Below are 26,164 nucleotides of genomic sequence, written 5' to 3' on the forward strand. Positions count from 1 at the left end.
TAGTGGAATCTTGGTTCTTTTAAAATTTAAATTAAAAGTGCCGTTTAACTTGTCATACCCTACACAGATACATTTCAACAGTAATATCCAAATTAAAGGTGGCCTGTAGATTTAAAAAGAAAAAATCTGTAATATTGAATCCGCAACCTGTCAAGTGGGAATTGACATTCCTTGAACTCCCATCTCTGGATTTCAGGGCTTGCCAAACAAGAAAATTTACCAGCATTACTATACTGGTATAATTATACTGATATATTTATACCTGTGAGGACACTTATTCAGAATAACAGTGGCCTCTTTTTAGATTTATTTTAGGAGAAAAAGGCTACTGTTATTCCTAATAAGAGTGTCTACATGGGGAAATATACCAGTGTAACTATAGTACTATAATTATACTGGTATAGTAATGCTGGTAAGTTGCCCAGTGTAAACACGCCCTTTTTGATGGATCAGAAGTGGAGAGGAAACTTGTAGTCAGTTTATTAAAGAAGGGAATTTCCCCAAAGTTTTTGTACCTTCAAATTCTTGCACACAAAATTACTTTGTGTTTCTCTTCTACAAGACAAACTAATATCAGATAGCTGTACAAAAGGCTTATCTTTATTAAAGCTTTCTAAGAAAGTACACTGTTTTCCCCACATGTTAAGAAACTGAACATTAAACCGGCAAAGGGTTCTAATCTCACAATCCCTTTAACTATTATGCTCTTAGCGTAGCTCAGGGAGATCGTAGTATAATTGGCTTAATTTCTTTTTACATTGGGCCTTGTCAGCTCTGGCAAATTTCTGAGAATCTTTCATCATTACACAACCACTGCCGGAATTTTAACCACCCATGTCACCTACCTCTAAACAGGGTTGGACAGGACAGGGGTTAAAATGCCAGCAGATGGTCTACACTGGTGCTTCTACCATTGCTGTCATCAGTGATAGTGTATTGTTAGGAGATTTTCAGAACTCCGCCTGTGTAGAAGCAGCCCAAATGTAAAGGAAAAAAATTAAAAAAGCCAAAGGAATAATCCTGAAACTACAGGATTTTCAGACATGAAAGTCAAATTAAACCATGATTTCATGGTAAAGCCAGCATGATCTCGTAGTAAATATGCCTGCAAGCAAGTCCTCCACCCAAGTGAAAAAAATTAGAAAGCAAGATTTTTTTTAAAAGTTATATGTAATTGTGTTATGGAATATACATGGTGAAGAAGTGTTCTGCTAGTGAGATGGTTTCTCCAACCTAAAGGGCTAATGTAAAGAAATCTTAGTTTTTCAAGCGATTATTCCTTAGAATGGGGCGGGGCTGGAAGTTGTTAAATGGATGTTGGGTGACATCAACAGTGTCATAAACTAGGAAATGTCCCCTGATGTCAAGGTTTTAAAAGATTTCATAAAAGAAGAGAGAAACTAGTGCATACCAAATATATGGAATGCACTGCAATTTTCTTGGTGAACTAAAAGTGCCAACGTCTGGCAAGAGCTGTTCAAAATACTTATCATGAAATAAAACACATTTGAAACATGCCCTTTTTTGTGAATTCACAGCGCTTCCATGAAATGGAGTTTCCCACAAACATTCTGCATCAAGGAAAATTTAATCCAAGTTGGGCATGGTAATTCCTCTTAATAATTTCACTGCATCTTTTGGCAGTGTATTTACTAGTGGGTTTTGTTACTTGGTTGAAGTTACGTGGTATTTCTTCAGGCCACCTGATAGGCAGAATCTATGCACTCAAGAGGATCATCAGGAACCATCTTGACTTGTTTTGAAAGGGTAGGGTGTGGAGGAGGAAGGGACATGCCCTTAAAGGATTCGAGAAACTGGAACAGATTCCTAATCCAAGTACCAATGCATTCGATTTGGCTATTTATTTAATAAACAATGGGATTGGGAACCAGAGTGTGAGAGAACTGTCTAATTCAGCACCTCTTGATGCTGATGCCCCTTTATTAATTATTATTTGTATCATGATAGCGCCCAGGAGCTCTAATCATGGACCAGGCCCCATTGTGCTAGGGGCTGCACAAACACAGAACAAAGACAGTTTCTTCCCCAAAGAGCTTACAATCTGCAACAAGTGTTCCTGCCTGCTGGCATCGATGTTGGTGGCTCTCCTTTCTTGGCAGAGCATGGCTGGGCACCCAGCAGCAGGACTGAATACCCCATTTTATACGTGTTCTTGAAGCGTGCTCTGTTCCTTTCATGGGATCCAGGACCATGGCTAGGATCCACATTGAATATTACATTACAAGCCCATTTTTCATCCAAGGAATAGTATTTCCAAACTTTGGACATTCTGCCCTTTCTCCTCCACCATCAGCTACATCACCTGACCTGACTCCCATCCTCTACCTACAACTACAACCTACCTTAACTATATCTAAAACCTGCTCTCCCTCACTCTGTCTCACAAAGGACTATGACATAGATATAAATCAGTTTCTCACTGTGCTTCCCATCGTCTTGCCTCTGACCAAAGATCATTTTCAAAGATGGCCACTGTCTTGCTTCCACTCAAAAATTCCAATGGAAGTGGCATTTTCTGCTGCTGCATTATGCAATGAGAAAAACAGCAGTTGCCCCATACTTTTATGGAGAAGCAAAATTGGGGGTGGGGGGAATGAAATTTCCCAAACTGGAATGGAAAAGTTATTTGCATGAAACATAGCTTGACTGAACATTCTGTTCCACGTAGGTTTCGATGGTGATTATAGATGCAGAATATGCCCAAAAGCAGATAGTTGGTCTGGGTGACAGCAAAAATGCACTTACAGAAGTTATTCACATACTGTACCTGGCAGCTTTAGCTTCCTTCAGAATCACTGATTTCCAGCCAAAAAATTTTAATGAATCATCTGACATCAGCCCTATACTGTCTGAATAATCGATAGGCATGATCCTGACTGACCGTATATGCTGCATTTGGGAGCATATTCTCCACCTAGCTCTGCTTGAACCAGTGCACCAAGAATAGCAGTGTGGCTGTGGTGGCCTGGGCAGCGGCTCCATCTAGCTGCCCGAGTATGTACACAGGGGGTTGAACATGATTGTACTTGTGTGGCTAGCCCAAGCTGCTTCCTGTACCACAATGGCTCAAGCTACTGTGTGTGTCTGTCTATGAACACTGGGAAACACACTCTCAGCTGCAGTGCAGATATACCCTAAAAGGGTAACCTCCCATTTTATCCATGTTAGAGTGTGCAGCAGCTGCTGTTTTACTTTACTCTGATTCCTTCAGACACCAAGATGATGGAGGATCAGAGTGAAGAAATACATACTTACAAAGCATAGTCAGAATACAGTTACAGATTTCACCATGCTGTATGGTCTGGCTCTTACTAACTGGTCAGAAAGAGTTGAAATATCTCTGCATGAGATGAAAATACAGCAATAGCTCCTTTAGGAAAACCAGTAAAGATAGAAATTACAAGTCTTTGAAATATTTTAAAGAGGCCTATTCATTTTTGCAAACCATCCAAAATATGAAACTGATTATGCATTTAGTGACAGTTTTATAGCACTAGTCTCCAGTGTCTCATATGATAAGGACTGAGGCAGCCGGCAGGCCATAGACTGTAATGGCTGTGAGCCTACATGTCATAAAGTTTAAGCTGCTCCTTCATGTCTCCTTCCGTCATCTCTCCAAATGTCTCACTGTTTTCCTTCATGAGCCTGAAGATGGCAGTCAGCTGCTCTCTCTGAACCCTGTCAAGAAGAAAAGTAAAAAGAGAAATAGCCACCCTCCAAGAGGCACTGTGAACAGCAACGATGGTGTCAAATGACACATGACGCTCACCTTACGAGTCCTGTTGACTTCAGCAAATCTGTGCATATAAAATGAGCAGAATTTGACCCTTACTACCCACTCCTCAAACACACACACACACACACACACACAAAATCCAACTCTTTAAAGTAACCAGCTTTATTCCCAGACATACCCCCTTATTTTGAGCTTTCTTAGGGCTTGTCTACAGACACTCTTCTATTCTGAAATAAGAGTGTCTACACATGGAGTTATTCTAGAATTGTTATTGCACTTTAAATATTACCTTAATCCGAATTAACTTTCAAGTGTACACAAGCCGTTAGTCTGCTACTGGGAAATGAGTGATCAGAGAGAGAAGTCATTCTTGCATTGGGGTTTACTAGGTTTTTTTTCCAGTGTTGAGTAATGGGCCTCAGGAGTTGGCCCTGAACCTAGCACATGGACATATTCTGTTATATGTACCCCTAATTTTTTTTAAGGGGAAGGAGGAGAGGGTTCTGTTTCATTACTAGCTGGGATTGGTTACAGGACTGATGTGGTCTCACTGTAAGTCTCCCTGAGAGTGCAGCGAGTTCCCCACCTATTACACGCAGTCCTTGGCTCTCCTGCCTCAGATTATGAGAACTAAAGGAGCCTTGGTGTTATGACTGTAACAAGGGCGGAACAAGGCTTTGCTATTATATAAACCTCAAAGCTCTTACTGCCCTTCTATCCCACATGAGAACGGAGTCTGTTGACCCACAGCAGGTCAGAAATGCAGAGCTGGTGCTGTCCACACAGATTCAAACGCCCCCAGCATCACTGGTCCCTGGTGCAGGCTGCTGACAGTGGGTGGAGGATTGGCCTTCAGTCTCTGCAGTCCCAAAACCCACCTTCCCAGGATTCTCTGCTTCTGGCACAGCCAGCCCTCCTGTCAATAGTAGTAGATTCTCATTCCAGTGGCCAAAGCTATCCTCACAAGTCTCTTCCTTACCTACATGGTGACGATACCACCATGGAATGAGTCTCTGGAGGTTGTGCTGGGAAGCAGATATTGCAAGTGGCAATCTCACAAGCACAGGAAGATGGACGATCAGAACTCAGCCGGTGTTAAGCTATGTCTTCACTGCACTAAAAGCTGTGATTTTACATCAAGATAGCGATATCAACGTAAAATCCTAGGGGAGACAAGTCCATATAGCTAGATGAGGTCAATCCTATAACCCCCCCCCCCAACCTGGGGTTAACCTCAACTAGATACAAGGAGTTAAAAATTACCTGTGTTTTGTCTCCACTAGGATTTTACCTCAAAATAGGTATCTTGAGTTAGTTACTTTGACGTAGAAATACACCTTTTTTGGTAGTGAAATCACAGTTTTAGGAATATGGCTGCGTAAAACTTAAGCGGGAAGCTGCTTAGAAATTGTGGCGATGAGAGTGGTATAAATGTCTAGAGCAGACAAAAGACCTGAAAAGCTCTGTGTAGCTCGAAAGCTTGTTTCTTTCGCCAATAAAAAAATATTACCTCACCCCCCATCTCTCTCTAGAGAAGACAGAAGCAGTTTCAATTTGTGGGGGAAACAACAGAGCAGAGCATTGGTCCATCAACAGCAATCCCACTGGGAATTTTGCATTAAAAACCAAAATCAATGGTAGATGAGCCATCGTCACAGGTGAACAGAGGAGCTTTCAATCTGGGAAGCACAACCTGGAACTGGAAGGGTTGTGCATGTTCCTTACACCTACTGATAAACACTAATAATACCAATCAGAAGTGGTGACAAGTGAGCTACATTTCCCACCCTGCTTTAACTTTGGTGCTATCAACATTGTGGGGGAAACAGAATTCTGAAAAAGCAGAGCTTAGCAAACAGAAGCAGCTATTGTGCCAGTTACTTTGTTCTACAATCAAAATGCATGTGGCCGTAGCATTTAAAGACTATATATATTCTGTTAATGAGCTAGGAAATGAAAGCTTCTCTGTACAGCCTTGGCTTGGAGCAGTCGTTATACCCCTGCTGAACCAATGGAATCTCAAGTCTATAACCCTCAAGAATCCCATTGTCTCTCATATACTTTTCTCACTTGCAAGAGAATGCATTAAACTGACCTTTTCAGAATAGGAAAAAGGAAGGGAGACACAGCAGTTACAGATCCTCATATTTTATTTCAGAACTTCATTGGATTCCAGGGGGGCACATCTCCTATCTAGTCTGGAGAAATTCAGTATGTGTTCTTCTCCTTACACAGGCACCGTTGAAGTTTATTCCAGCTGGGAACAAAAATTAGTTCTGGTTCTTTTCCTTATTGTTCCCAAGCAGCTTAATAGATTGTGAAAAAGTCTAAACACAATTGCAACTTTCAGTGACCTACACTTCTTTTCTAGTATGGTCACAGAAAAGTCTCAATGTGTTTTTTTGTTTGTTTTTGTTTTTACCCAATATCAATGCACTTGGCTTTCACTCATCACTGACAAAATAGGCTAAGGCTGGGATTTTCAAAACAGCTGAATTCTTGTTGAAAATCAATGGTAGTTGTGCTCCTTATTCCCTTAGCTCTTTGAAAATTCCAACTCAAGATTTTCAAAAGTAATTAATGATTGGAGGCACCTCACTTGAGACCCTGCAAATGGACCTGATTTTCAGAAAGTGCTGAGGACTCACCTTCTGAAAATCAGGTCTCTGTACAGGGTTTTGGCTACCCAAAAATGGAGGCTCCCAAAATAACCTTGTCACATTTGAAAATCTTGGCCAAAGATTCTGCAATTGGAACTTCACGAATACTACGGATGGTGCAGGAGCAAAAACAGAGTCCAGCTCATCTCTCCCAGCTTCACTGACTCTGCCTGGCTCCAACAGAAGTAAAATCAAAAGGTTTCAGGGTGAGATGTTTAACAGTGTTGGCCAAACTCTGCTCCCACTGAAGTCAATGGGACTAGTTGTAGAGTAAGATATCCTTATTCACAGAGTGACATCACAGTCTGGCCCTCTGTCACTAAAGTCCTGACTCTGGGCACATATAGGAAGCAAATCTGCTGAGTAAGACATTACAATTTCTCTGTTGCTTTCCACAGCAGTAACACCCTGTAAAAGCACCATGATTATTTCGCTGCAGCAAGGACAGTGTCTTCCTCCACATTCTATGTGACACCAAGTCCTTATTGGGTATTTTCACGTGAATAAGAATTCCCTGCTAGTGCAGCAAAAGCAGTGAAAGATATGGGATGCAGATGTAATGCTATAAATCATCACTAGAGAAGTTCTGTGGAAGAGAGAAGGAGGGAAAAAAAGCAAAAGGTATAAACAACACAATGCCCATCCAAATAAACTATTCAAAGATTTATTGAACTGAACAAAGGCAATTTACAGTTTCAAGCCACTAGAATTACAGTCCTGTGTATAAGAGCCACCTTCAGATGAAAAAAAAAAAAAAAAAAAAAAAAAGGTAAAAAAATACCCAGACAGCCTTTTTGTTGTTGTTAAAGAAATAGCTTAACTCACTGCCACTTGCAAAATCTGGGCTCGGCTATAGACTTTGCTTGCTTGATGTACATTTTGCCGTATAACTTAAACATATCTGTATATAAGGCATTCTTTGCATAGTCGCACGCTTGGAACGTCAAATCTGCCAGCCAGCACGAATTGGAGACAGAATGGCCAGTCACATTGGGTACCTTGAAGCAGAGCGGCCTTGTGTGTCTAGGATTCATAAGCAATCCATTTAATGTGCTAGCAGTTACCGGCTTGGAAGGGGCAGCTTCCTTAAAGCTGAAGCCTCCGGCTGTTTGTGAAATGAGCCCTTTTTACAGACAAACATTCTCCAAACCCAGGCGCTGCAAAGAACGACCGAGTAAATAGTTTCAAGTATTGTCTGTGTAGGAATAAAACAAAGCAGCCTGGTTTTTTATATGCTTGAAGCTTTAGCTAAGAGGCGACCTTTCCACAAAAATGAAGGGAAGCTTGGAGGACAGATTCCAACTATGCTGTAATGCTGCAGGACAGGAAGTGATATCACCAGAGGACTCAAAACCCTCTTCCCATGGAAGGACTTCCAGCAAACCAACCCGACCCTATTTGAAGTTAGATCTCAATTGAGCGGGTGCTGATGCCCAGCAGAGCTCATCTCCTGTATATGACAAGGCTCAGAAGAGGAGCTGAACCTCGGGCAAAGCAGGCAGGCCAGCAACAGTGACAAAAGGGTATGGGAAAGAGAAAGGGGTATTAGAACAGTAAGGTGGTGTGGAGAAGGGAACGGGAAACGCTGTTGGCACCCCCAGAAACTCATCATAATCCAGAGGGAGCCCTCAATTTCAGGGCTACCTCCTCCACCCTCTCCCTCTTGGGAACTGGAGCAGGGAAAAGTAAATCCAGGCACTACCAATCGTTAACAAAGCTTGGGCTCCTCAACGGGAAGTCACCACAAACAGTAGAGCTACAAGACAAACCAATCTCACTTCTCAGGTCTGCCCTCTACCTAAACTAAAGGATCAGCTCTCTGCTGAAATGATTACAGAGCAAGATTAAGTCAGTCCAGTCTGTCAAACCCCGCCCCCCTCCCAATGCTAAACAATGTTTTAAATCTCCAGCTGTAATTTTCAAAGCTAAAGGATGAGTTTGGTCCCTGGAGGAAATGGGTTGGATACTCGGGTACAACATCTGGGTAGATCTAAGATAACATCTGGCTTTTGCCCATTTCCTCTAAAGGAACAATACAGATTTCAGGGTAGGGCAGACAGAGTGTGATTAACACAACTCAGTAGACTCACTGAATTTTTGGTGTCCACTCTGGGTTCTGTTTGGGGGGTCTCAGTCCCATATTAGGTCTTGAACCCCCAAACACAATTCCAGTCATGGCTCTAGCCTGGTCGCATCCAGGGACCCAAGCAAGAGATTCTCCTTAACCTTGATACCACAAGGAGTTATTTTGAAGAACCCAACTTCAGCCAAGGAGAAAGTCCCGAGTTTTGAGGGTTTATTGTTTTTTTTCTTTTGTTTGTGTGTTTGGTTGGTTTTGGTATTTCTCTCAAGCCTTTAAGATGCCAAGGGAAAAGCCTTTAGGAGGAGGTTAGGGATAACTTCATATAGTCTTCAGTTCTGCAAAGAGAAACAAGGAGAAAAGAAGAGAATTCATTTCAGTCATTTCACCTTTTGAGTTTGGTTTGTTAATTATTTTTGTAACGAGCAAGGGAAAAGGACTTGGTGCTGGAGGGGGAGGCAAAGAAAGTTTCTGATTCACAAAGAGCCATTTGCAGACTGTAGTGCCTCAAAGTAAGAGGCTTTTGCTTCATCAATTGCAGCAAGATAGTCTAAACCCAAACAACAGAGTAAGCCAAAAAAATGACTGCATGCCCTCTTGACTGGTACCCAAAACAATTCAGACCCTTCTGACCTACAAATTGGGTGCTGTGGCAGCTCCTGTTCTGAGTGGACCCAGAGCATTCCAGAGCAACTGGATTACCTGCCTGGCTCAATATTCCTCAGTACACGCCAAGCCAACGGGGGGAAATAAGCCCTGTGGTGAACACGTGACTGCTTCGCTAACAGTCTCATGCTATCGGCAGCAGGCTTGAGCATGCAAAGACAAAGACTGTTCTTTCTAAAATCTTCCTCCAAAAAAAATACCTATTGCTGTAGTGCTGCCTGTCCCTTTTGTATTAAACAGGACATAGTCACATGGCAGGCCTGGGGGGGGGGGGGGGTCAATCCATAAACACAACTACTCTGCTTTTCATTGGAGGATCTCAGATTGCTTTGGGAGTGGTGAAGCTCAGCACCTGCCAAGGAGGTAGGGAAGATGCTTTGGACTAATATTCTAGATGGACAGACTGAGGCGCAGAGAGGCTAAATGACTTTTCCAAGGTCTCATATCAAGTCATTCCCAGAGCCAGGGCTAGAACACAGTAGTTCTGTCACTGCTCTCTGGCTCTAACCATTAGGAATTCTCCATTCTTGGAAAGGCTAAGCTTTGTCTCTAGACCACTGTTCATACTTTTTATAGGATGCCTCTCAGAGCAGGCAGGGATAACCTCCAAGGGCAGGAAGGCAAGCCCAAACATGCCTCAACTCTTCAGCTGCACGCCCACTTCTTTCATAGACTAAGTCCCATTTGGCGTATTTCTGCTCCTAATTTCAGTTGAAGTAGATCTCCACACCTATAGCATAGTAGTGTCTTCAGCATCAGGCAGGGGTACAGTCCCTCCGTGCAAAATACCCTCACCTCCCAACAGGTAAGTGAGCCTAGTTTATGGGCTAGATCCAGACTGGAGATGCACACTGAGCATCACTCAAGCTTCTCTACTACCGGGCTGTGTACAAGCAAGCTTAGCAGCTGCCCAGTTTAGAATAACGGAAATACTTCAGAGGGGATAATCGCTCTGGAGGATTCACTGTGCGGGGGGGGGGGGGGGAGGGGGTGAGGGGGTGGGGGTCAGGTCATCATTATCCTGCCATGGTTGGGAAGAGGAGGAGAATCAGATTCCATAATTCAGGGAATAAGCTATTGCTGTAGGGCCCAGGAAGGATTTTCCTCTCTACTGCCAGAAAGGTACAGCATTGTCCATCTGGCTAAGTGTATCGATTTGTGAGTGTCTGGGTGGGGAGGATCCTGGGATGGGGGGTTCCCCTTTATCCAAAGCCTCAGGTGTCTGGAATCCTGTCTCTGGCAGTGGCTGATAAGATGGGATATTATTGTGATCTGGTAGGGCAAACCATATGGCCCAGATCCCCATTTACACTAGCCCCTTTACACCACTCTGGTCTGGCTTTAAAGTAGGAGCAAATCACATTTACACCTTCTTTAAGGTGCCAGCATGGGGTAAAGGGACCATAATGTAAATGAGAATCTTGCCCTGTGTTTCCATGGACAGGTGGAAGCCAGACTCCCTGTTCTGGACTGGCCCATGGTTGTATGCATTGTGGGAGTCTCTTAGCAGACCTCTCCACCTAGGACCCGGGCCACTGCAGCTGTTAAATGATTAAAGCACAAAACATCTCTTTCAAAAAGCAGCCAGGTTGATATGTCTCCTATTCCAGCCCCCTCCCTTCCTACCCTTCATCCCCAAACAAGCTGGGAAGGGGAGAGTCAGACTGCCACATACTGTCTGGGCCTGGCATCAAAGCTTGAGTGTCTCCTCAAAAGAGTCGCTAATGGAGGTCCACACTCCTCACCCCACACTTTCATCTAAGGCTAAAAAACCTCTCTATGCCAAATGCTATTAACCCGATTGCACATGAATTCACATGGTGCTAAAGGCTCAGTTTAGGCTCCTTCTTTACAGGGAGGCCCATCCCTTCAACAGGGACAGGGATTGTCCAAATGCTCCCTGCCCAAGGGCCAGATTGGTAACTCGCCCAGAACTGCGCCCAGCTGGTTTAGCAGAGGCACCTTCACCTAGCATGAGGGGAGGTTTGGATGCTGCAGGTCCCAGAAGGCCCTGCTCCACCTTGATCCCAGCAGAATCCCATCAGGCGGGGGACATGCCGTCTCCGTGGGTGGCACCTCCCAAGAAGAGATGGGGGCAGGTGCAGGCCAGGCCGTTAGAACTCTATGGAGTGCTCCGGCCCTGCTCTTTGGTCCCCTCTAAGTGAAGGAAATCAAGACTTCTGGTCACAGACCTCCCTCTTCACAGGTAGAGCAGAGTCTCCGGTGCTGCCCCTTCCCACAGCTGATGTGGCACAGCAGGGGCGCAGTAGGAAGGGTGTAGAAGTTACTCCAGTCAATGTGAGGTAACAGGACTCCATACTATGCACCCGCTGGAGGAGTTCCTACAGTCCAGGCGTTAGACTAGGTGGGGTGGAAATGGTGGCACCACAGCTTACCCATGGAGGACACAGAATCAGGGGAGAAGCACCATCTAGCAACTGGCCAGTGGGACTGGAGCCAAAAGCTCCCGAGTCCCTTTCCTTCCTTTTCCATTTCAAATGCCTCCCTCCTCCACCCTCCATCATGAACACATTGGGGTTTAGTTGAAACCTGAAGCTTCCTCTGGGACTTTGGGAAGAGTCCTTTAGGCTTTCTGTGGCTCTGTTTCCTCATCCAAATGGGACTGACTACCAGCCTCCGGGGAGAGCGGGATAGCCTAAGCAGTGCTGACAGAGCAAAGGGGAAGGCACTTTCCACGGACTGGCTGAAGGGGACAGGGATGTGGCACTGTGAGGTCAGCTAAGTTGTCCTTCAGACACATGAAAAACACACCAGATGGGCCAGCTATTAAGCACTTGGATTAACCCTTGCTAAACATTGAGGTGCAGACCCAGACTTTCAGGGGATATGGTGTAGCTCCCAGCGCAGGTCCCATTTGCTCACTGAAGGAGATAGGAATGCCTTTGCAGGCTGCATACGGTGGCAGCTGATTAACTTAGGCCCCGATTTTCAGAAGCGTTGACTTTGCCCGGAGCGCCAGCTGCTCAGCCTCTGGTGTCTATGAAATCCAGAAAGGAGAAGCAGAAGCTTGGCTGGCTCCATGAAGGGCCAACCCCCTCCCAGTCCAGAGTGAAAACACGCTTGATCCTGATGGGATGTCAATGAGGAAGGGCCACCGGAACAGGGTAGACCAGGGCATTGGGTGGAAGAGCTTCTCTCAGCATCCCAGCCCACCTTTGGCCTCCCAGTTCTTCCTGTGAGGGATGTTCCCACCGCCACCTTTCCTCCATACCATCCCTTGCAGGTACTGAGCCCCTTTTTAATTACCATCTTAAACTTGGTACAGGGTCCGGCTCACAAGGGGTGCCCAGTATATCAAACTGCCTCCCATGGCTGGGACCTTAACTGTTCTCCTTGATTCACCACAGCCCTCTGAGGTTTTGTTGAGTATGAGGAAGGGGGCATCGAACCTGAGTTCTCTGGCTGCTTCTGCCAGCGGGTGAGGCATGGAGAGACTGCTTCAGCATAGAGAAAACATTAGAGACCGCTGACGCTTAGAAAGAGAGACGAAGAGGGAAGGTAAAGGGCTATGGAACAAGCTTTAATCAATGGGAATCCAAATGCCTCCTGCAGCATGGAGTTAACAAAAGTCAAAAGGCTAAATACACAAAGTGACCTCCAGAAGTTCCCATCCAATCCATCATTTCACAGGGACACTAGGCAAGTGGTATTTTGAAAACAGTTTACATGATTTAGGACCACAAGCCCTATTGACTTTCAGTAGGACTTGTGCTCCTGGGGCTTGTCTACACTGAAAATGCTACCGCGGCACAGCTGCAGAGCTTCAGTGTAGACGCTACCTAGGCCGACGGCAGGAATTCTCTGGTTGGTGTAGGTAATCCACCTCCCTGAGAGGTGGTAGATAGCTTGATGGAAGAAATCTTCTGTTGACCTAGCGCCTTCTATACTGGGGTTCAGGTTGGCTTAACTACATCGCTCAGGAGTGTGGATTTTTCACACCCTTGACTGACAGAGTTAAACCGACTGACTTTTCTAGTGTAGACCAGGCCTACGTCCCTTCCGCTCCTGAAAATCCTGCCCAAAGGGCCAGACTCCAAAGTGATGAGTAAAGTGGAGCAAAAGGCAGACTGATGCGTACTTCTGGCCCTTTGGCATATAAATTACACCAGGTTTTGGCTTTACACCTACTTATTGGCTTGTAACTTATGCATTGTCTGGGTATTCAGCCCAAGTTCCTCTACAGGCACCCACTGCTCCCTGCTATGGGAGAATGCAGGTGTTCCAGAGGTTTGAGACTCCCAGTGAGTTAGGAGATGGAGAATGGCAAGCTGCCCATGGGAACACAGGACTAAGCAAAGCAGAAGCTGATGAAGACAGGTCATGAATAATGGACCGGGCAGACACAGAGAAGCAGCCATGAGCCAGAGGAGAATTGGGGAGCTGAGCAGAGACAGGAAAAGAACCCAGCAGCTCAGAGCGGGACCCATATTCTCAGCCCAACACAGTGAAAGAGAAGAGACTCGAAACCGATGGAAAAAGCTGCCAGGAGCTCTCAAAGCTCCCCCGTTGCCACACACAGGACATGGGCAATATTTTCTACATGTGACTCTTATGATTTTTTTACGTGCAGCACCCCATTTGTAGAGGGTGTTCTACCAAACAGGGGAGACGGGGCTGCTTTCTTCCAAGAGGACTGTGTGATCCCCTGCCCCAGAAAAGTTTAAGTCTGAGTATTAAGCATGGGGAGGGAAACGGGGATTTTTCCATTACGCTGTTGGCTCTCGGTTATGGAAGCATCATGTATGGCTCCGGATCATAGTTAAGGCTGCAGTGAGATTAGTGGCTATATTGGAAAACAATAAATGGGCCAGAGCTTAACTCTTTTCGATTAGAAGACCTTTTTGGTAGGGACTCAGTGGGAAGAGGTAAATATTTGGCCAGAAAAGGGGAGGGGAGGGTTGGCACTTCTGCAGCTATGCCTGGGGACGGGTTAGCCCCAACTGCAGTGTGGCCCCAACATAGACCCACCGGAGAAACACAGGACTCCCATCAGGGATGTGGTAGGGAGGGGAAAACATTTCTTGGCGTTGGACTTTTTTTTGGCTGAATGGCAATACGCATTGCATTGCCTATAATGCTCTCTGCTGCTAGACAGGGCCATCATTCTGACCTAAATAAAACAGCAGGTGCCAACCCCTTCTCCTCACTGCTTGTCCCTCGCCCCAGGACACTTATCGTGCTGCAGAAGATGAAAAGCAAAAAAAGGAACAGCAACAAAAAAAACTTACCAGCCTCTCTCATCCAAAAGAAGCGCCATGCTGGACAGGAAAGCACAGCTGCCAAAGAAGGGGCCAGGGAGAAAGCAAGCAGCAAAGGGGAAGAGATGAAGGAGGAAGGGAAAATGCCCACCCCATCCCCATGCTACACAAAGGAGAAAGCAAGCAGAATGCACCGATGAGCAAGCAGAGGGGAGCATGCGATGGACATGGTAGGAGAGCCCAGGGGCTGGGAATGCTAATGGAGTCCTGTCCAGCTACAGCCCCACCCCCTGTGCACCCTTGGGGGAAACAGTAATGGAGGAGTTTGAAATATACCCAGCGAATAGACTGTCAGAGCGTCAACCAGCCCCTTGCAGCCCTTGTCCGTTCTGGAGGAGTCGCCACCACTGCTCTCCAGTTTAAAACCACCACCTTCCCTCTATATGTCCAGCTGCACCCCCGTTTCGATCCTAGGTTCATGTTGCGATGCTACATCACGGCAGGGTCTCTTCTCCCCATCCTTAACTAGGGGTGAGCGCAGACTGGAAACCAGCTCTCCCACCCCGTCCCTTTGAATTTCAAGAACTTCAGATTCAGGCGAGACCCAAAGTGGAAAGGGGCCAATTTTCCAGTTCTAAATTGAGGCCCAAGAGAATGGAAATCTCATGAGATCAGCTCATAATATATTATAACTCCCCTGGGGCTGGACTCCAGTTTAGCCTTGAACCCTAGCCTAAGCCTAAACCAGATCCAAGTATCACCCCCTCAGCTCATTTCTACTAAGAACTGGGCAGGAGAGTGGAGGGGAGGGGGACATTCAGAAGGAGGGAAAGAATTTCCCCCCAAAGAGTTCAACTGATTGGTTGGATAATGAGTCCACTTCCCCCCATTGGGACAATCCCCCCCACCCCCACCCCGGCATCTTTCTGCAGCCTCCCCAGCCTTGAGCAAGGCAGGGATTTCTCAAAGCAATTGCAGATTTGCCTGCACAACGCACATGAAATAAGCAGGGTGGGATAGAGAAGCTACAGTCTAGTGGATCGTTTAGTCCCTAATTCCAGTGGCTCCCACTAAGTAGCAAACTCACATACTAAGGAATCTTGCCTCCCAATGAGTTCGTCCTACTTGTGGGTTTGAAGTCCAGATCCAAATCAAAAGGGTTCACTTTGCCCTGTAGAGGGCGCTCCTACTCCAGGCATATTATGGCTTTGCTGGAAAAATAACCCCTGAAGCTCGAAGGATGGGGAGGAATTCGCACACTCAGGGTCAGGGTTCCACTTCTGCTTCCTGACCAACCTCACCCTTGGGCAAATCTGGGGGTGAACGTCTTCCCCCAACCCATTCTGACATTAATACAAGCTGGGCTTAGCTGACACCCTAAAGTTGCAGCCAAGAATGTCTGGAGTGTTATGGATTGCCCCTTTCTAAGCCTGCAGCCCACGCAAGAATTAGAAGCATCTATGATGCTTGAGTTGACACCCACCAGTGAAAGGTGATTATGCTGAAAATACAGCTGCCACCCTTTCTCTCTCCAACTCACAGGGATGACCCTGTTTCCCCCCTAGGATTAGAGACCCTACAGGGTACTTCTGCCTATGTTCACCTTCTCCTAAGCCCCTGGAATGAGGAGTGGAGGAGGGAGAAGAGACCCTCCCACAAATACTCATGCTGAGTCAAACACACTTGCTCTCTCCTTTCTCCAGCCCAGGTCAGCCAATGAATCTGGCAAGGGAGGCGTGTTAAGAAAGGCACAGACTCCTGGGGGGGCTGACTCCTGTGTCCCACTAACGTCCACACTAGTTTTGCCAAGCACTTTACAAGGACCAGGCTCTGGGCCAAGAAAAGGGGTCACAAAAGGATTAACTGACCAAAAGGAATTATTCCTGGATTAATTCCTCTTTAAAAACACCGGTCTGCCAGCCCTGCAGAAGTTTACAGAGTTGGGTGAAGTCCTGATCATCTTCCTGCCCAGTTGCAAAATATTCTTTTTGGACTTGGAGGAAAGTTTGGGAAGCAGCTGACAAAGGCTACTTTAAAAATAGTCAGTGTATCTCAATCAGTCACTGTGGTTGCATTTAAGAGCACTGCCTGTACCCCCTTGTGGCCCAGCCACCAGGACAGCTGCACCTGTGCAAGCACCTCACATAGCCAGGTTAAACCATTACAAGCAGTGATTTGCGCAGGTACAGCATGAAACCGGGGTAAACCACACCAGTGAAAATTGTGGATTAGCCTGTTTGCACCAGTGGTTTGCATTGGGGCAGCTACACTTATGGCTGGCAACTGATGGCCAGAACTGGGGCAAATCACTAGTGCAGAAGACAAGACTTTTAAGAAACAGGATCTGGTAAACCACGTTAAGCCAAAACATTCACCAGTCTGGTCACCTCCTTCTCTTTTTCTGAGAAGTGCCTCTATTTTTAAGACTGAAATGATCAGAGACAGGAAATTGCAGCAGCTAGTACATTATATACTCCTCCCCATATCAGGGCATTTAGGGCAGATTTAGGGATAAATCCTCAATTTGGATCAAGCAAAGTGGTGCAAAAATATCTGCAGTTTTGAGGCAATGCAGGGTGGCATGAAGCAGAAATGGTTTTCTATTAAATAACCCTTTCTGCTGCATTCCCTTCCCCTTTCCTGCATGGGGCTGACAACTCCTCCAGGCACAGACAAGAGATGCTATCAGAAAAACAACCAAAACGCCTTTCTGTGCGACTTTAGCCGGCACAACCTGCGATGGCTCCGTCATCCAGGCTGTGACCCTAGTTTTCAAACTTGGGGGACTAAAGTGGATTTAGGGGCCTAACTTCCAAGTTTCAAAGGCCGAGCACACAAGTGTGATGGACAGAGCCTAAGAGATGCTGAGCACGAGTGGCTTTTACTGCAGAGATCACAGCTGCTCAGTACAGGCCAGATCAAGCCCTAGCTAGAGGAGGCAAAGGTCTGTATATCCCGTTTCTCTAGATCAGTTTGTGCTGCTGATGGAAAATGAGATGGGGGCACAGAGGAGAGTAGATTTATTAATTTGTTATGAGGAGGGAGTGGGGGGGGTGAGGGAGGTGGGACAGACATGGTTACTTCATTTAAAAACAAAACAAAACAAAACATACTAGCAGAGGTTATCAGGTGGTACCACTACTTCTAAGAAACGTCATCTCCTTACCAAAAAGATTTGCAAGAATGTTTGTGGCCGAGGACCTAAGGTACTTGCTACAGGGATGTGAGGTCAGAGGTCAGTTCAATCCTGCAATATAAAGGCAGCAAACCTGGGTCATATCAAAACAGTAGCATTGTCAGGAGGTGCCTGGCAGCGGGGCGGGGGGGGGGGCAGGAGGGGGGGAGGATGTAAAGGGGTATGAGGCAGGACGAAGGAGGCGGCTGAGCTGCACTGCTACTCTCAACTGATCTGCTTAGCATCTTACCTGTGGGCAGCTCTGCCCCAATATAGCAGCTAGAGAAGAGGAAGCTGTGAAGCCTGAAATGAAAAGTTGCTGATGCCACAGCAGAGATCCAGAAGACAAGAAACCAGAAACAAAACACAAGCTTCTGACAAACACACAGAAACATGGAACATTGACAAGAAAATAAAGGAGCCGTTAGGAGAAACTCAGCAGTTGGCCAATGCCCCTTCACATGGAACGCCGAGCAGAACTTTGAAAAGAACCCCCAAGTGGAAGAGCCAACTCCAGGTGTGTTCTCGACAGGTTCCAGGTGTGACGGTACCTCACAGGAAACCCCTTTAAAAAGGAATTAAATGGAAATAGGGGATGGATCCTGTGTGTGCCCAGAAGGCTGGGGCCGGGTGTCAATGCACCTGATGAGGAAGCCATCCTGTAGAATCAACCTTTCTCCAGGATTAATTTCACAGGGTGAAATCCTGGCCCTGATGAAGACAAGGGTCAAACTTCTATTGACTTCAGTGTCCTAAGATTTCAGCCACAGATTCTAAGGTCAGAAGGGATCATTATGATCACCTCGTCTGACGTCTTGCAGAACAGGAATTCCAGGCCATAACTTCAAACAACAATGCCTGCATCCAGCCCATAACTTCTGGTTGAGCTAGAGCACACAGTACGATAGAGGCTGGTTTAAACACTTGTAGAGTAGGATAGTCTTTCGGTTCAATAGGTGTTCCAAGAGTAATTTCTATAGAACCCTATTGGTGTCATTCACTTTCAGTTCTACAGGACTTGTCCATAAGGGCTCTGTCTGAGTGGAAATGGTGGGATGAAGCTACCAGACATGGCCAACTTGCTACATGTTAGTGAGTGGAGAGTTTGGTCCGGATAGAAATATAAAGAAAGGGGAAACGCAAATCAAGTTTTTACTGCTGTCACCAATACAGGGTCACCACAGCTACAGCAGAGCTAGCTGGAGCCTGTTCTGCCTCATGGATCAGTAACAAAACTAGCAACAAAGTTTTGTTCCAGATTCTTTACGACTGATGATGGGTAAGAGAGAGAAAGAGCCCAGCATGACTCTCAGATCCCCAGGGAAGTTTGAAGCTTCTGGGGCCCAGGGGGAGGGGAAATCCTCTGCTGAGTTATAAATGGAGCAAGTTTGAACTGGAGCAAAACTAAATACAGAACCCCACAGTGTCACCTATACGGAAAGTCACTCTTCTGACTACAGCACTTTTCCAATGTGCCGGTAAGAAGGATGTGGGTAAAATCCCTTTGCCATCCGGCTGCAAGGTAACCTGAAAGTTTCTAACTCCAGTGCAAACTAACAGTTAAAGGTGATCTCCACCCAGTGAGCTGGAAAGGGTATACAGCCAGGGGAAAGCAAGGCTCACTCAGGGGAACCTAACTTCAGGACAGTCAACGGGAATCCTAGTGAGTGGTTTTTTCTTGTTTGGGCAGGAGTTTGGTTTTGCTAGGCATTCTCTGCACATAGCCCAGCAATCAGGAGTTTATCCTGCACTTCTTCCCCTAAGATTACAGCCCTCAGTCCCAGAGAAACACATCACCAGCTGAATTGGGCCCATCTCATCCCAAAGGTGCATTTTACGAGGCGGACATGTCAGTTTTCTAGGAGACTAGGAACACAGCAAGTCATTCACTGCTCCTTTACCTCCTCAAAGCCAGCGAGGCCCCTCCCTCACTGCTTGGCACTGAAAGGATGATATCTAGGATCTCATGATGAGAAGAGACAGCCTCAGAGGGTTCCTGAGGGGAAAATCCCATAAGACGGTCGGTTCTGGCTCAGCTTTGCCAGGATCAAGATGGCAGCAACCTATAACTCATTAGCTTTCTGTTATATCTCCCAAGACCAGGGGAACCTGGCTTATGACACACATGTCCTGGGCTGGATCCTCTCATAGACTGCCTGTGTCACAAGTTCCCACTTTGCTTTCAACAGGTCCTCACCAGACCATGGCTCTCCTATGCCCCAGCACACAAGGCTGTGGGATAAAACAGAGGGCTTGCGTCTCCCTTGCCCCACATCCTGTGCAGGCAGTTACACCAGTACAGAGCAGGTGTACAATGTTACCCTTCCGATTTAGCAGCTTTTTACACCCACTCTGCAGTAACGTATGTGATTACCCAAGTTGCAGGGCAATGGAGAATCAGGATCCAGGGCTTCCACTACAGAAGCAGAGGTGGATATTTCCTTCATTGTACCATAGGGGAAGTAGACTTTAAAGTGAAAAGACAACAGTTTGAACCCCACTTGCCGCATCACAAAGGCCAACCCATTAGCAATGGAAGAGAGCTGCCTAACCCACTACGCTGGCAGTTAGTAAGTTAGAAAACCAGCATTATCCCCAACCCTGGACAGGAGGAATCACCAAGCCCTTGAAGCTAAATTTGCCTAACAGCTAAGTCTGAGATGCAGTGACAAGGGTATAAACTTCCTTCACTTCACTCAAATCTTTAGTAACTATAGATCTACCATAGGCTTTTTTATCATACCTGCCACCCATGGCATTGACCCAAAACACTGGGCCTGGAAAACTCTGCTCCAATGTAACTGTCCCAAGAAAATTCAGTCCATCAGACAGCTGATAGAGGTGTGTGTGTGTGTGTGTGTGTGTGCGCGCGCTCACCATGGAGATAGTCATCTGAATAGGAATGAACAGCTTAAGAGACAAGAGTCCCTTAGGTAGCCTTTGAGAATTCATCAGCGACGCAACTTTCATTACTGTTCTGAAAAGGCAATGGGTAAAAACCCCAGAATATGCTGTGTTATGTAGGGAGAAAATCTGGGCTCTGTTGTTTGGAGGTAAGGCAAACCTTCCCCTCTGGCCTGAATGAAAGGGAACTGCAGAAGTTGGGTGGGTAGCAGGGTACAGTACTGGTAGTTATCACCCTAGACACTGTCTGGAGGCTATTGTTACAAACATACCCCAGTTAATAGAATGCAGTCTCAGCAGAGAAGCCCCATAGAGTTAGTGACTGTACAGCAATGTACACACTAGTTTGCTGGTAGCTGGTGGAACCTAGGAGGGACTGGCTGGGAGGGGGTGGGAATGCCCGCATCTCCAAGGTTTTTGCACTCGCTCAAAATTTCTTAAGCTGCAGTGGCCTGACCACTTTTGAGCAGTGGTTTTTTGGTACTAAATCATACAGCTGTGCTGGAGCAGTATGGAGCGTTGCTTCAGCTGCATGGTCACAGTGCCACTGAAATCTGACCCACGAGAGGCTTTGCGACCTGGCGCATGGGGTGGCGACGCCACTCAAATTTGGCCTAGCTACCCCTCCGTACAGACACATGGGGGATCAGCTACATGGTATTGCAACGTGGCTCACAGGAAGTCTCTTCCTGTTTCGCAGCGTGCAGGGGAGTCACTGAGAGCTTGACGTCTGGCAGCACCAGCTCATGCGCTGAGTGGGTAAGAAAGAGAGGAGACTCCCCAGCTGAGGGAGACCCAGGGTCTCTGTGGGGGGAGAAGGAACGGCGCAGGGGCGGATGGGATGGGATGAGCAAGGACTGGAACAGGGTCCCTGCTGGGGGGGAGGAGGAAATGGAAGCTGCCCCACCTAAGAAATATCTGAATTGGTGTCACTGCTCGTAGTCACTGAGCTGAGAACAGCGGTTCATTCAAAATGGGGTTTTATGCACAGGCTGCGGTTTGGCGTGGGGGCTTAGTCTGGGCTTTATCAGATTGCAAGATGGCAACTCAATCTGCCAAGTTCATTTTATGAAAACGTGGCAAGCCCTGGGGCGTAAAGAGTCTTGGAAAGCACCCCAGGTGGAATTCTAGAGGAGCAGCAAACTTCAGGCCTTCTCAGCAAGCAACTGTGAACTTGATCCACAGAAATCAGAGGTGGGAAAGAGCCACTAGGCCATCTGGGACCTGGGTTTCATAGCTGCTGAGTACCTGTGCTTCCCAATGACCTCATTCGATTTTGTGAGTGCTCAGCACTTCTGAATGTCAGGTTCTCTGTTCTCCCCTGCCCTCTCCGGGTTGTACCATAGGATTGTCTCATATAATTTTACAATGACTTGAATGGTTATCATCATCCCTTTACATTCAGGCTGCAGGGCACAATCTTATTGTATTCATGGAAAATAATACTAAAGCCCTACATTAACTTCTGGGTCCCAGCATCTCTGGGTTTTACTCAATCTCTGAACACTCTCATTTCTGAGACCTTCCATGAAAACACACCAGGTAAGTGATGTAGAAAGGTAGATGGGGCCAAAGCCTCAGCAGGACTAAATCAATATGGCTCTGATAAAGGCAGTGGAGCTATGCTGATTTACCCCAGATGAGGATCCTGCCCTTGATTTCAGTGGAGCTGTGCCAATTTACACGAGTTGAGGATCTGCCTCTAAGGCCCAGATCTTCAAAAGGTATTTAGGCACCTAACTCCCATTGATTTCCGTGGGAGTTAGGCACTTAATACTTTTGAGGATCTGACCCAAAGTATCTACAGAAGGAGCTTGAACAGATACAAGGGAACCCAGTGTCATGGTCTCCCCACCTTCCAAATCCAGGTTGCTTCTAACAGCTCTCCAGCCTCTCTTAAAGAGACAGGTCTGGACCAAATGCACTGGCCAGACATTCACACCACAGCTCCCGCTGCTACTCATGGAGGAGAGGGGTTAAAATCGACACCGTGCTGCAAGAGGACGGCCACAAGGTGGCCTTGTGTCCAAAGTAAGAGGAAGCTCAACGTACCTTTGCTCCTCCTCGAGTTCTTCTTTGGTCATCATTGTCTTATACTGGTTCCCCCTCAGCTTTCCGGGGCTGTATTTAAAGGAGATCTGCTCGTCCGCTGCTGGAGAGAGAGAGAGCAGTTGTGTGAGAAAGGAGACCCTGGTGAGTTCTGGCAGGCAGCCAATGCGATGGATGGATCCCTTGCGCTCCTCCTGTTGCACCCTAGAGTGGGAGATGCGCCACCCTGGAAGCACATTTGACAGCTAAACACCGACTGGAGGCACAAAAATCTTCAACAAAGTTACGTGATGCCAGTGGAAGACGAACAGTACCTTTAACAAGACCCTGGCCTGGTCATTCAGGGAGATGGTTAGAATCCTGCCTACAGCTGACTAACATCACAACCATCTAATGCTGTTGGCGTCACTGAGTCTGCCCGACTCACCTGGAGTTGGCAACAATCTGTGGTCCAACGTTAGTGACCTATCCCCTTTGAAATGAGATACAACTAAATTCTAGCGCATAGGGAACTTGTTGGGCTATTTCTCTCCCCTGGAGTCAGAGCTCTGGAGGCTCATTGGGCTTAGCAGGAGGATGGTAACCGTAGCCTGCAGAATTCATCTCTATTTCTGTCTGGACATTCCTTTCCCCCCCTCCCCAGAAGCTAGGACCCCCATGCTCATGCTTTGGATTTGTGAACAATCGCTCAGGAGACCATGCTGTAAGCACACTGGGCATGTACCACACAATCTATTCAAACTCACGATGGTCCAGTCACCCTGGCCGTGCCCTGGGCTTCGAAATCACAACATTCCAGCAACCAGGAGCATTGCAAGAAAGCTTGAGAAATGGCTTTGGGAAAGGGAGACACCATGTGGCAAATTCCTGGGCTGCAAACAGAGATGGTCCAAAGCATTCTTGACCCGATCAACAGCTGTGATTGCAGTGGTGCTGAAGTCCCTCTGGTGCCAATGGATAGACACAATGGGAAAAGGATCCTCTTTACTACCCAGTTTGGGTCGCATCCCTTTGGTAGAACGCAGTGTTTTCAACCCGGGGGTCCACAGACTGTCTAAAATTTCCAAAGGGGTCCGCACCTACATTTGAAATATTTAGGGGTCTGCAAATGAAAAAAGGTTGAAAACCACTGCTCTGTTGGAGGCATTCTCTCCTCTGCCCAAGCCCCTAGATCACATCTCTTTGCTAATTAAAACTCTGTAGCTCACAGATGTGGAGCCAGAGCTTTAGCTTCTCCAAGCAGATTTTGCTCGAGCTCTTTGTTTATTTTTAACCCACTCCTCAGGGTTATCTTCCTGCACAAAGTCAGCCCAAAATGCATCCCAGGAGGGCCAGGGCTTATGCATATTTGTTGGCTTTATAAAAAAATAAATAAAACATCTAGCGGCTGTGTTGAGATAAAGTCAACACTCCAGGGACCATAGTGCCATGTTGCCTCCTGCCAGATACTCTAGCATGGCTCCTTCCGGCACAGGAGAAGGATACAGACCAGAGGTGTTGTAAATATCCCTTGTACTTGCCCTAGCTAGTGCGAGAAAGAGAGAACTTTTGAACCTTGGAAGGATCCAGCCTTTGTTTGCTAATCCTCTTGTCTTTGCCTGATCAAGCTATTTTCTCCTACTTCCCAAGCTCAAGGGCTGGAAAAACAGAGGTCAAAAACTGCCACCACATTGCTTTTCTGTCCACAGCTGAGCTCCAAACACTTTCCAGGCCTCAGAATACCCGTGGGGCAGGCAAGTACAAGCCTCAATTTACAGGTGGGGAAACTGAGATGTGAAATGGCTTGCCGAAGGCCGCCTGCAGTGTTGTGTAGTCATGTGGGTCCCAGGATATTAGGGAGACATGGTGGGTGAGGTGATCACCAACCTTGTCTCGCCCACGGCCACACAGGCAGAGCCAGGAATAGAACCCAGGTGTCATGTTTATTACATGACAGTCATTGCTAGGGTAAAAAAATATCCCACAGAGCATGCATCCAGGTTTTAGTGTGAACCGATGTTTACTGGTCCAAACCTGTTAAAACTGCAGACTTAACAGGAAACAGAGGTTCCCAGACAGAATTTCTCCTCATCCACCACTTCCACAAATATTTCACATTTCACTCCCCAGTCGCTGCACCTCAGCGTGTCAACAAGCCTCACGCTGATCCTGGTCAGTTTTCCACTGTGGAAGATTCCGAATCAAGGGCTAATCATTTAGCCGTAGCACTGGAGTGAAAACAAAGGCCGCTGTCTGGCCTCTTGTGAAAAGCTACAGCCATTGCCCAACAGCTCAGCAAACCTAAGCCTGTCACAGTGCCCTCGCTCCACAGCCCAGAAAACGCAGCTCCGTAAAGTCTCATTTCCCTCAATGGAAAAAGCTCAGCACTGGCAGGCAAACAAGCCTGATCAACTGGAAGCAAACAGAGACTAGGCTCAGTTAACCAGGCACTAAAAACGAGCCTTAAAAGTGCCGTTGAAACGTGCCTTTAACCGGTTGTTGCTCGGGGAGATATCAGGCCTGAGTCTCCTCTTACTTGCACTGGTGTAAATCAGGAGTCATTTCTCTTAAGTCAGTGGAGTTTCACTAAGGTACGTGAAAGGAGAATCAGGCTTCATCGGTGCCCTTCACATCACAAATCTTTATTCTTAACATCTTTTGCTTGATAGAAAACCAAGCCGGTTTTCCCTCCCCGAACAGGGGCTGTTCAAATCAGAGTGAAGAAGGGACTCTAGAAATTGAGGGGAAGGGGAATAGCCATTCGCCCATCTGCCTGCCAACCTGTGCTTGTAGGTTTTGAAGGAAAGAGCTGGAAGTTTTCAGTGCTCAAGGGCTCTCTTTCTCTTCAGATTGGAGATAAGTCTCAGGAAATACATTGAAAATTCTAGGCATGATTTTTCCCAGGAACTGCAAAATATTTACGAGTATAAAATGACCTACTTAAATAGAACAGCCGTGAGGTGAGTTTTAAAAAAAGATATTTGTCTTGTGAATTTCCCCCGCCAATGTCGGCAGGTTTCCAAGACGCTGGGTTTGCAGGGTATTTTCTTACTGGCTGTCATTTGGTAAAAAGAAAAAAGAGTCCTAATTCAAATCTACCTCTCCACACCCAGTGCTTCTTACTCTCCCAGACACCTTGGTTCTAGCTCCAGGAACCTGCCAGTTCCCCAGAGGTTTCTGTACAACTTTGCTTCTTGAAAGAAAAGAAGAATGGTCTTGTGTTTAGGCCATTCAACTAGTATTTAGAGAGACCTGAATTCTAGTCCTGGCTCTGCCACAGACTTCCTGCGTGTTCTTGGGTAAATCACTTAATCGCACCGTGCCTCAGTTTCCCCATGCGTAAAATGGGGACAATAATACTTTCCCACCTCACAGAAGATGTGAGGATGCATTCATTAATAACTGTGAGGTGCTCAGACACTACTGCAATGGAGGCCATATAAGTGCATAAATAGAAAATGCATTAAAGAAATAAAAAGGTAGCTGGCTGACAATCCGAGATCCTTGTGGTTATACTAGATGCACACGCATGGCTTAGTATCCCCACTGGCCAGACTGAGTCATCATCTTATTCAGCCCATTAAAATGCCTGAATTATTTAGAACATTCCTTTAAAAGGGAATGAATTGCAGCCTGCATGTCTACAGTACCATTTATCCAAGGACAGGATGGTTA

General features: G+C 46.5%; 1 protein-coding gene across 6 annotated transcripts in view; it reads right to left on the reverse strand.

Moving 5' to 3' along the window:
* Positions 1 to 551: 551 nt before the first annotated feature.
* The window catches only part of MXRA7 (matrix remodeling associated 7), a 52,004-nt gene continuing 26,391 nt past the window's right edge, over positions 552 to 26,164 (reverse strand). The window contains exons 3-5 of one of the 6 annotated variants that reach the window (XM_074971997.1): positions 22,514 to 22,610; positions 17,549 to 17,629; positions 8,479 to 8,835 (exon numbers count right to left, since the gene is read on the reverse strand). In XM_074971997.1, coding sequence (XP_074828098.1) covers positions 17,596 to 17,629; positions 22,514 to 22,610 — 131 coding nt within the window. In that variant the 3' untranslated portion in view covers positions 8,479 to 8,835; positions 17,549 to 17,595. Of the gene's footprint in view, positions 3,700 to 8,478; positions 8,836 to 17,548; positions 17,630 to 22,513; positions 22,614 to 26,164 lie in introns of those variants that run through there. The other 5 variants (XM_074971996.1, XM_074971993.1, XM_074971992.1 and 2 more) reach the window with 5 other exon arrangements.

The sequence above is a fragment of the Natator depressus genome, chromosome 14 (assembly GCF_965152275.1).
Source record: "Natator depressus isolate rNatDep1 chromosome 14, rNatDep2.hap1, whole genome shotgun sequence".
NCBI lineage: Eukaryota > Metazoa > Chordata > Testudines > Cheloniidae > Natator > Natator depressus.